The sequence below is a fragment of the Spermophilus citellus genome, assembly GCF_964194105.1.
Source record: "Spermophilus citellus genome assembly, chromosome: 16".
Classification (NCBI taxonomy): domain Eukaryota; kingdom Metazoa; phylum Chordata; class Mammalia; order Rodentia; family Sciuridae; genus Spermophilus; species Spermophilus citellus.
In genome coordinates this window covers 58,798,869-58,810,474 of record NC_138196.1, presented here as the reverse complement: position 1 = coordinate 58,810,474, position 11,606 = coordinate 58,798,869, and the positions used below count along the sequence as shown (strand labels likewise).

Here is an 11,606-nt window from a genome sequence, read left to right as displayed (position 1 = left end):
TCTTCCTGCTTCAAGCTATTAGGAACACTAGGTAAAACTAATAATCAGTGGTCAGAGGTATGTCATACTGAACATAACAAACTGAAATTTAACCAGGACTAATCTGCCAAGTCTTAGTGTAACTCTTCCTTTGAGGAAGACCTAAGACCTAAAAGGCTTGTATACTTTAATGATTTTAAGTACTCACATATAGCTGACTTGGATTTAGTATATTACTGTGAAAATATATTCCCGAAGTAGTAATTTCTTGCAACATCAATTAGAAATTCAAATATCATTTACATTTAAGTCTATACAACACATACACATATGGATATTAATTTTCAGGGAGTGTACAAAGCTTAAATAAAAATAGAAAATACAAAAATTTCAGATGTAGAAAGTGCCATTTTAGCATAAATTTATTTTTGTGTTTATACAAAAACCTTACAATGCAGACAACCACTACATGATGATTATAACCTTTTGCTTTTGTTTTTTTCTTCTTTAAATACAGATAGTGACAGAGAAGATGGATTAGATGCAGTCAACTTTTTCCTCAGTTGGTTCATTTTTTAGAGAATTATAAACCATGAAACTAAACTGAGTAAATGTTGGAAGTTTATTGCAAGCAGCACCTTGGATCAAAAAAGAGAAAGATGTATGGTTAAATACAGGATGCATATATTTATAACCAACACAGATATTGCTATTTGCCTGGACACTGGCAATTGTTTACATATGTACAACAAAGCTACAAAGAAGTACCTTCCTTAGCACTGAGTAGTTATGAGAGAAAGAAAGAAAGAAAAAAAAAACCAACAAAACCCCAAAAACAGGTGGTGGGGGAGCAATCCTCTTGAACTTCAGAAAATCTGTGGATTGTCTATTCCATACACATGCTGTTGTTTCTTTTTTAATGTTTTCATGTCCCTTTCTTACAAGAAATTATTCACATCATCCAAAAATTTTATTTCCCTAGCCTCTAGAACATTCCTATGATTCATCCATTAACACCCCCCCCCAACATCACTGCTTCTTATTCTTTTCTACTCTGTTAATCTCACAGAAAGAAGAGTTATTTGACAAGGTGCTTTTTGTCTTGGGTTCATCTTCTGCTTAAAAACCCTTGGGGGAGATGTCCCTTCTACTCTCATTACTTCAAATGTAAGGTACTAGTCATTTTAAATTCATCTACAATTATATAATTAGCATTTTCCATCCTATTAAATCCAACTCCGAGCCTTCTACAGTTTATTTCTTAAGAGAGAATCAATGAAACTGACTTATTTCATACATAAAACCTTCCCTCCCCATAACTCTTACTGACTTTTGTGTTTTAGTACTTAAAAAAGAATAAGGAATTCCTCAAACAAGTTTTTCAAATACAGACGTGTGGGAAGTAAAAGATCAAAGGAAAATAATAAGCAGTCTAACCTAATAAGTCGTATTGATCAATAAGCTGTATATCTTCCCCATCTGAAAATTCACTAATGAGAATCAGCAGTGGTGCTTTGAAACTGTGATAGGCTCATACGGAAAGTAAATGAAGCAAAAGACATGCCTCAAACACAGTGCAAAAATAATTCTGCAAACTTCTTTGGTTTACAAATTAGTAATACATTTTGTTCTTTTGGAACTCCCAAAAGATCTAAATGGCTGAAATATTTAAGTAACAATTAGAAAAGAAGAATGGGAAATAATTCATCCCTACCTCTTTCTAATTAGTAAAAGCATCTAACTAAATTAGTACATCTCAACATGTAGGGATAAGAACTAAGAGCCAAAGAACAGATAATATATAACTACCAGTAGTCAACAAAAAAGGGTTTTAGGTATATTTTAACACTTTGTGGGCCTTGAAAGACCATCAATTAACATTTACTCAGAGCCTACTCTACATAGTTCCCTGTTCTACTGACTAGTATATTGTACAATATAGTATTTAAAAGGGTTTGCATAAATCAAAATTCAAATTCAACTTACCATAACTTCCAGTTACATTGGCACATATAACAGCCCCAAAAAATTTTGGAAAATACTTCTGAATTCTTGAAATCACTTTTTGGCAAGCTATGGTTGGATCTTCTCCTCTACTCATATATTCTACAGCTTGGTAGCTGAGTTAAACAGAGGGAACTTCAGTATCATAGAACAAATGCAAACTTCAAATCAGGTAACTTTAATTAGAAATTTAAAACCAACAAAACTGTCATATTTGATAGAATACATATAATGAGTGGGAGTGGCTAACTCTCACTAAAGCATCAACATTGAAGCAAGGAAATCTTGATATAATATCATCTATTCAAGTCATCCACCATTAGTTTCAGACTAAGAAATTAGGTTTTTTTCTGGCTTAGTATTTTTTGACTTTGGCTGAGTTTCTGGTTTAGTAATAACAACCAGAAATCACAGAGAATAGAGGTTACATTTGAAAGAGAAAAGGTGCTACAATTAAAGGAGAAAATACTGTACACGTAGGCAACAAGAAGTTCTAGTGACTGCACATAGGGACTATGTTTCATACTTTCATCAATTATCATAGCTCCTTGACTTAGTGGACTTACATTTGAATAAATTATAAATATTCTCATCTGTGAAGTAGGGTACTATTCTATTTCATGGAACTATGATTACTTAATTTGAATGATCATTAAATGATAGGCAAAAAGTTTGTATATAAATTTCTCAAAAGCTCTTGTGCACAATCAGATTATGCAAAACAGAAACTCATTTTGTATCTTGACAGAGAACATATCCCCTATAAAGATCTCTAAAATTTACAAACGTAAGAAGTCATACCTTGGCAGAAAACGCATCAATATATCACCATTCCCAGTGGCTGCAGCTGCCCCTGCAGTATCATCAGCATATGCCCCAGCTCCAGGTATTGGTGAGTCTCCTATGCGACTTTATGAGCACACAGCATAAGAATTTAGGACAGGAAATCAAGTGTAAAATAAATTATGAGTTGTTTCCAAAATAGAGGATGTTTCCACATAACTACTGATTATTGTTTTAAGTAAATTCTTCACAACATAGAGAAAAGACTTTTGTTAGTTTTTCAACTTAGTTTTCACAAACCTACATTAATTAAGAATTTATTATCAGACATGGAGTATAAAAAAGTTGAATTTATAGAACTGATGAAAATGGTGATTGCTTGATACCAGGGAGTGAGGGAACTGGAGACATATTGGTCAAAGGACACAAGACTTCCATTAGACAGGAGGAATAACTTTATGAGGTCAATTGTATATCATAGTTATTACAATAACACCTTTATTACTGTCTATTTGAAAATTGCTGAGAGCAGATTTTAAGTTGTAATCACCACAAAAAACAATTTTGTGAGGTAATATATAAGTTAAATCACTATGTCTGTGAATGTGTGTATACATATATGAAAACATTATACATATGTCACAAATGCTTTTTACTTGCCAATTTAAAAAATGAAAAAAAATGTAATCAGCTAGCTACATGCCAAGCTGACATTCAAAGATTTACAGCTACTTTCCTATAATTACCATTCTTTATCATCTGATTTCTGGGTTATTTTAAGAGGCTCAAAATTGATTTTCTTTACCTAACATCTATTCTTGCTTATTATGCAATATGTCAAACTCTTGACAAAGCTTTTCCTTGTAAATAAATCTTTAATCCTTTTTCTACCACTTCAAAATAAAATTTAGAAATCCTCAAACTAACATAAGACTCCTTGAAATATGGTTCCAGTCTTCCTTTCGTCTTACCTTCCACCACCTGCCTCTCCACCATGCACTAACAATCTCTTCAGCCAGCAGAAGCCCTGAATCTGAAGTGAGCACTACTTTTACCTGCCAGTGCCTTTGCTGTGAGGATCCCCTTTCCTTTCTGTGACTCAAGGATCAGTTCCTAGCTAGCAACACCTTATTCGCATTACTAACTACTTACTTTAAGCCACCCTAAACTCTAAAGCACTGGCTCTGACTCCTCCTTTGGCACTTAGCAGATCTAATGTGTTTTCTTTCACATTTATCTACATCAGCCATGAGGCTAGCACTCTACTTGGTTGTACTATCCTCCATAGCACCCAGCACATACTGCTTTACATTTATATATATTTGAGAGTTCTGTTCTTATGAAAACACTAACCCAGGTATTTTGAATTTTATACCATTTGTAGATGTACCAGCAGCAGTACGTCCAGTCTTATGGATTACAACCATACCTGGAAGTAAACAAAAAGTTGTCAGTACCTAAAGTTTACTTCAAATATAACCACATTATTGAGCAGTTGATAACTTCTTGGTCTGAATGTTGGCTCCCCAAAATTTATGTCCACAAAGTGATGAATTTAGGAGGGAGGCTTCCGGGATGTGATTAGGTCATAAAGGCATAGCCCTAACAAATAAGACTATTACTTTTATTAAAGAGGACCAGAGAGCTAGCTAAGCTCCTTCGATTGCATGAGGACATGAAGAAGACATCACCCATGAGCTAGGAAATGGGCCCTCACCAGACACAGGATCTACTCATGCCTAGACCTTGAACTTCCAGCCTCCACAACTGTGAGAATTAATTTCAGTTGTTTGTAAGTCACCAGCCTTTGTACTGTGTTTTCACAGCCTGAACTAGGAAAATAATATAAATATGCTCTCATTAATTTCACGTAGAAGTAAAGCGAAAATGTGTGGATAGTGAAAATTATATCAGTAGTATAATTTATGCACTGTGATGACTTGGCTTCATACTGTCATTTGATAGACATCCCATATCCTTCCTCTTCAAATTGGTGAATTACTTTCCTTTTTTTTTTTTTTTTTTTCCGGGGTAATTCCAAATAAAATCACTAAAATGGACTAGTAGAAAAAAGTCTGTCCTAAAAACTTGGAAAAAATTATTTAAGGCCACTTTAATAGAGCAAATGATAGCCAGGCACAGTGGCATATGCCTATAATCCCAGTAATTTGAGAGGCTGAGGAGGATTGCAAGTTGGAGGCCAGCCTAGAGAAGTTAGTGAGATGCTTTTTTAAAATAAAAGTTAAAAAGGCCTGGATATGTGAGCGGTGTAGCTCAGTGGTATATCATCCCTGGGTTCAGTCCCTAGTACCACCAAACAACATAAAGAACTAACTATCAAAGAATTAAAAATCAACACATGAATAGTCATATTTGATTTGGGGGATCTTGTATAAGCAATTTAACAAATACATTCATGTATACATAAAATCTCTCTTATTTATATACATACCAAAGAGAAAAAATGAGAGAGAGGCACTTACTTGCCAAAATCAACTTCTAGTACATGAACAGGGATAAAGAAGGTAATTAACTTTAATCATGAAAACTGTATAAAAGACAAATTACCAATAGTATCATGACCATAATCATCTCCTGCTTTTTTATAGGTAGGATCATCCTTATTTAAGATACCAGGTGGTTTGTAGGGTCCACAGTATTTTGAAGCATCTGGTATTACATTCTGTAAATAAAATTTAAGTTTTATTTTTAAGAAAGAGTATCTTAGAAATTGACATGTAGTTATGTACAATCACTTAACACTAGTAAGAAATATATGGTAATGTAAGCATAAAGATTAGTTGAGTCTTATGTGAAAATTGATGAATATCTAAGTTTACAAAATTCCCATGCTAGTCTCAGAATTACATAATATGTGTTTTATATATATATCACATAGAACAGGTCCCTGAATTTTGTCTTTATTTGCTAAAATTCTAAGCACAATACAAGAGTTTTTTTTTTTTTTAATTAGATATTAATCCAATGGAATAAGGTACAACACAATGGTACTCTTCAGAATTTTTTTCCTGGATAAATAAGAATTCTGAGATTTAAAACCACTGTTTGCAATCCACTTTTTTCTTTCCAAAGCTAGGCTTATGAAATATGCTCTAAGTGTGGTACTCTAGGATTCCTTTAAAAACTTTTTTAAAATATATTTTTTACTTGTTGATGGACATTTATTTTATTTATTTATATGCAATGCTGAAAATTGAACCCAATACCTTACACATACTAGGCAAACGCTCTACTACTGAGTTGCAAACCCAGCTATCCTTTTGAATCTTAAAGGCACAAAAATATAATCCACATTTATGAATTTAGGTGGTATACATAGATTGGTTTAAAATAAGGACTGGGTGAGGTGGTAGACTTCTGTAATCCCAGTGGTGTGGGATGCTGACCTAGGAAAATCTCAATTTTGAACCCAGCTTCAGTGAGGCTGTCTCAAAATTTAAAAATACAAAGGGCTAGTTATATAGCTCAGTGATAGAATACCTGATGGGTTCAATCCCTAGTGGCATAAAAATAAACAAATAAATAAAACAATAAAACAAAACAAGAAACTACTATAGGTTGATGATCCCGTTATCTGACATTCTTGGAACCAGAGATATTTTGGATTTTTGATTGTCTTGGATTTTGGAATATTTACAAGTATACCATGGGGATGGGACTCAAGTCTAAAGCAATTCATTTATATTTCATATACAGGTTTGTTTTGTATACAAGTGGTCTGAAGGTGATGCTATACAATATTATTAGTGCACCTGTATTTTAACTGCAATACATGAGGTGTGTAGAGTCTTTCACTTGTGGAACCATGGCAGAGAGTTCTGAATTTCAGATTTCTGGGTTCGGGATGTTCAACCTGTACACATTATACATTAGTATACTAGGTACCTTCCCTATTCTCTTTTATCAACCATCTTTTTCCATGGTTAATTCCAGAGACATCATGGTAATCAGCAATTAGGGAAAAATAAAAAAAAGATGAGGCCATAAAACAATCAAAGAAGGAAACTGTATGGAAAAGGCAAACTGATTTGTGCTAAAAATTCCATTAAAGACAAATTATCCCATTAGTAACAAACAAGATACCTAATGGTATAAATCTTTAACTGAAGTGATGGGAAGATGCTGGATATATACTGCATACATATACTTATATATACGTCACACAGATAAGATCTGGAAAATATTTCAGACTTATGTTTCCCAAACTTTGACTTTTTCAGCCTTTATCCAAGGAAATATAAGCAGAAAATCTCTGATGGGGGCAGCTCCAATTCCCAGAATCTTCCTAGTCTGCAAACAACTGTCAAAGACCAGTAGTTCTTCACCCTGGATGTGAACCAGAGCCTGCTAAAGGAGCTCTCATGTCAATGCCCAGAGAGACAACTTAAATCTCCAGCTGTAACATGTAGCCAGGATGCTAAGAAGCATCCTCAGCAATAGGCAGGCAAGAGAGAACTGAAAGGAAATAATTTTAATATTTTCAAGTAATTTATTTTTGAGATTGAATACATATACATACTCTCCAAAAATTTGGCTGGCAATTCTGAGCAAGCCAATCCGAATGAAGAGCTTGAGAAGCATTGGTAGATAAATCCTCATTGGTAAACCCCATACTTTCAGCAAACTTGGTGGCTGGCGATTAGGAAGGAAAGTATAAATTAACAAAGTATCATCTTTCAAGCAAAATGTATGTGCTAGAGGCATCCTAGGTCAGCTGCCTCTTACATGCGGTACACAAAGATATCCAGAGGGGTACACAAAGTTTTCTCAAAGAGTTTTCACACATGAACAATTTCAAGGAAATCAATTTCTACATCTTTAACTTCCATATGTCCTACTTAAAGCTGATCTGCTTGAGTTCCCTGGGTTGTGTGTTATGCAGAATCCTTTGCTACCTCACCGTCACCATCTCCTTCCATTTGACCAAAAAAAAAAAAAAAAAAAAAAAAAAAAAGGCACACACTCTCACCAATACGGACTCTTACTGCTTACTGTTCTGACCAGTTGCAATGATCATGATCAGGGTGTAAAAAGCTTTGTGACAGCAAAGGACAACTGTATTCAACTGAATGAGTACCATTTTTTTTATGTGTCAGGTACCTTGAGATTTTGTACTTACAGCCAAACTGAAGGAAACCTATTGGAGTCACTAGATAAACATATCATTAAAAATAATTTTTGATTATAGTCCATTGTATAATTTCTAGTATACAGTGTGGAAAGTCTTCAAGTAAGTGATGTTGTCATAACATATTCCTTCTAGTCCTATCTTCTTATGTTAATAATGCTCTCTAGGTTAATGATGCACCCATAAAAATGTAATAATATGGGAAAAAACTGATGGTGAACACTATTTCAGTCCAGCATTTACTCATCTATAGGTAATAAATTGTTATTATTTTTTAAATCCTATTTTAAAGACAAAGAAAGTAAGGGTTAGAAGTTACCTATCCAGTTAAATAGACATTAAGAGCTGGAATTTAAACTGAAGTCTTTTCTCTTTGGATTCTGAGTACTATTTTTCACAGGGATGACTACAGACAAGACTAGAAAGAATTTCAGTATAGTTAAAAAATACCTGACTCTCCTGCCAAAAGTGTGTGTGTTGTATGTTCTAGTACTTTCCGTGCCACACCAATAGCATTTTTAATTCGTCTAAGATCTCCTACTGCTCCTACATTCATGGTAGTGCTGTAAGAAAAAAATGTAGTATGTATTAAGATATTTTCATAGGTTCATAAATTAAAAAATATTGCTGTTCTCTAAGCAATAATGTTTTGTAGGATAAATTCCATCATCTTACACAGAAAAGCAAAAAGCACATTCATGAAGTTCATAGATTTCCACAAGATCAGAATTAAGGAAAAAACAGAAAATCTGTTTACCATATATTCCAACAGAACTAAAATTCTTAAACATGGCTTCTGAAAGAGGCTTTAAGTTTTCTGGTCAAACAAACCATAATATTTGTGGATGTCAGGTGAATAATGGTTTATAAGGTCAGAGGCAAATTTTCTCCCTGTTATAGGAGATCTATTTTCATGTGTTATTGATATTATTAGGATAAGTTATTCACTTTTAAATAATCAAGAGAGAAACTCCTTGTGTTTGAAAATGCCAAATACAATAAGCTAGTGGTTCTGACCTGTGACAAAACTCACACCTTCTCCCATCTTGAGCTTAGGAGAAATTACAATTCTAAATGCAGCTTAACATGAAGCACAGACACAGAGAAGCAATCTCTCTGAAAGACATTCTTACCCATCCATGATCATGGCATCCAGCGTGGTTTCCCCAAGTTCATCAGGACTTCCTCCAAAGCCTACGGAGCCATCACACTGCTCTTTCTCACACATAGCACAGCCATTCTCAATGGCATCGAGGGCAGAACCACCAGATTCTAACACCAGCCATGCTGTTAATTAAACCAAATAATGCTCCTTTATCTATATATATTTTCCTGATGCCAAATGCAATTTGAGACTTCCTATTTTAATTTTCCCCGTTTTTACACTCAGTTAAACTGAAATGTCAGCAAATTAGTTTATCAAGTATACAAATCAGTCAGAGACAAAAATTACATCACTGGTTATTATAAAGAATTCAAAGAACTTGGCTACTGCTACAATGTGAGGTGTTTTTTTTTTTCTTTCACTTTTTAATAGCTATTTTTTCTAAGAAAAGCAGTATCCTCTCCTCTATTTTTAAAGGTACAATTGAAACTACCCAAAGGCAGTTAAACTGACAATCTATTAAATCATCACCTCACAAATTTCTTCTGCAAAAATATGCATAATTATTACCTTTTTTTTTTGAGGTAACACCTATTCCAGGACAGTCTTGATAAAATTCTAAGAAACAGTTACAAGACGGACTTCATATGAATTAGTTCATTTAGTCTTCATAACAGTTTTTAAGATAGTAATGTGCAATTCCTCATTTTAAAAAAGAGGAAATTGAACCATCGACTTAAGAAAATTTTTTAAGGTCACTCAGCTGGTACACAGCAGAGCTTGGTTTTAAAATTAGTTACTTCAACTATGGTGGCCATACTTTTGGCATTGTGCTGTTCTGTGGATCCCTGTACATTGGGGTAGGAGAGTTCTTCCTTGAACACTTTACCCATAAAAACAGAATTCCTTGAACAGCAGGTACTGTCAATAAGCACTTTAATTAATGTCAGTAATGGACCTACAGGCTTGAAAGTACATTCTGAGAAGTTTCCTATAAGGCAATTTGCACAGAATTGTCCCCTGCCCAGATTGCTGGGCTCCTTTGGGTCTCTCTGTTGCTATGAATCTCTTTCTCACAACCTGATTCCTTATTTTCTATGATGCCTATGCCCTGCCTATAACATAGCAGTTTACCTCCTTCAAATTCTGGATTCAATTCTGCCACCAGAAAGTTAATCTATGAGATGGGGTACCAAGAGTATGAAATTACTCCTGCAGTAGTATGTCTTGAAACGAAAGAAACAAACATAAGACGATACGAAAATGCCAGGAGATTGGTATATACAGGATAATATCACGGAGCAAAAGATGGGAATCCGATTCTGATTGATTAAGTTTAAGGGCATTAGGGAAGGCTTCCTGGAAGAGGGGATACCATAGCTTTGTGGTTCTCAATCCTCTCTGATTGCCAAGGAAAATTACATAGGGAGGATTTGTTTTTTTAAAAAAGCAGATGACCTAGTTCCAGCAGTTAAATCAAAATCCCAGGAGGTGGGCTCAGGCACAATGATTGTTGAGAAGCTCCTTGGATATATCAGAGTGTTACCAAAAAAAAAAAAAAAAAAAAAAAGTTATGCGGGAAAAGAATATGCTATCTTTTGGGCAAAAAAGGTTGTCTAGAAATTAAGAATCCAGGGTACTGAAGATACATGGAGGTGGGGGTGAGAAAGGGAAGGTGGAGAGGTAGACGCCCGGCAAAACTAGGTAGCAGGCAAAAACCAGCGTAAGTGCCACTGGAAGAGTAAAAGCTGAAAGACCCGAAACGTTGGAGGTCAGCAGGACAGTGTAATATATATTAGTGCGGGGTGGGAGTGGGGGGCAATACAAGGAGTGATCCTAAATGACAAGGACTTAAAAACACAGCCTCGGAGGACGATGGAGTAAATGTCATTTGCAAAAGAGCAACGAAGCGGGCGAAGCAGGAAGGACTGGAAGCCGAGGCTGCGGAAGGCCTGGCCAATCGGGCGCTTGCCTGCCCTGCAGCTGCAATGGGGCCAGCCAGTCGGTCCTCCCCACCCCACCGCGACCTCTTGCAGTGCAGACACCCACCCCCGGCCGCCGCTTCGCACCTGCTTTGGTTGCACTCTTAAAAGGCCAAGTGTTGAGGACCAGGGGCAGAGTGTTGAAGCCGCGCACTAGGGTCGGGCGGAGCAGGAGCGGCACGAGAAACACAAACAAATTCGACTTCCGCGCCATAGTTGCGCGCTAAGCAGACAAGCGCGAAATGAGTCCGGGTCAAGCGACCGGCGCAGACCGGTCCGGAGCTCTAGCACTCGTGATCTCCAGGACTCCGCCCACCTGACGGCCACGCCCTCTCCCTTTGGTGCGGGCCGCGGTCCCTCAACTCTCGCGAGACGCGGCCTTCTCAGGGATCGTGTTAGAGGTCTGTCGTGGTGGAGCTGCAGGGTTCGTTCCTACTGAGGTGCTTCGTATTAAGCGCAGTGCAGAGACATTTACTTTTATTGGTCAAACAAATTGCTGCCTTCTTTGATGTTAAGTATAGATTGAGCTTCATATTGGAAAATTAGTATGAAGTCATGCAACTCTGGTTTGTTTGTCTTTAGGAACTTTGGGTAAATGTTTATT

The 11,606-nt window shown here is 36.0% G+C and overlaps 1 protein-coding gene across 1 annotated transcript; it reads right to left on the bottom strand.

Moving 5' to 3' along the window:
* Positions 1–386: 386 nt before the first annotated feature.
* AGA (aspartylglucosaminidase) lies at positions 387–11,309 on the bottom strand. Its single transcript, XM_081269399.1, has 9 exons — positions 11,090–11,309; positions 9,049–9,202; positions 8,366–8,478; positions 7,307–7,419; positions 5,335–5,449; positions 4,120–4,195; positions 2,785–2,892; positions 1,966–2,099; positions 387–617 (listed from the first exon to the last, which is right to left on the bottom strand). The coding sequence occupies exons 1-9, from the start codon at positions 11,214–11,216 to the stop codon at positions 517–519; spliced, it is 1,041 nt and encodes a 346-aa protein (XP_081125525.1). The 5' UTR covers positions 11,217–11,309; the 3' UTR covers positions 387–516.
* Between the last annotated feature and the right edge of the window lie 297 nt (positions 11,310–11,606).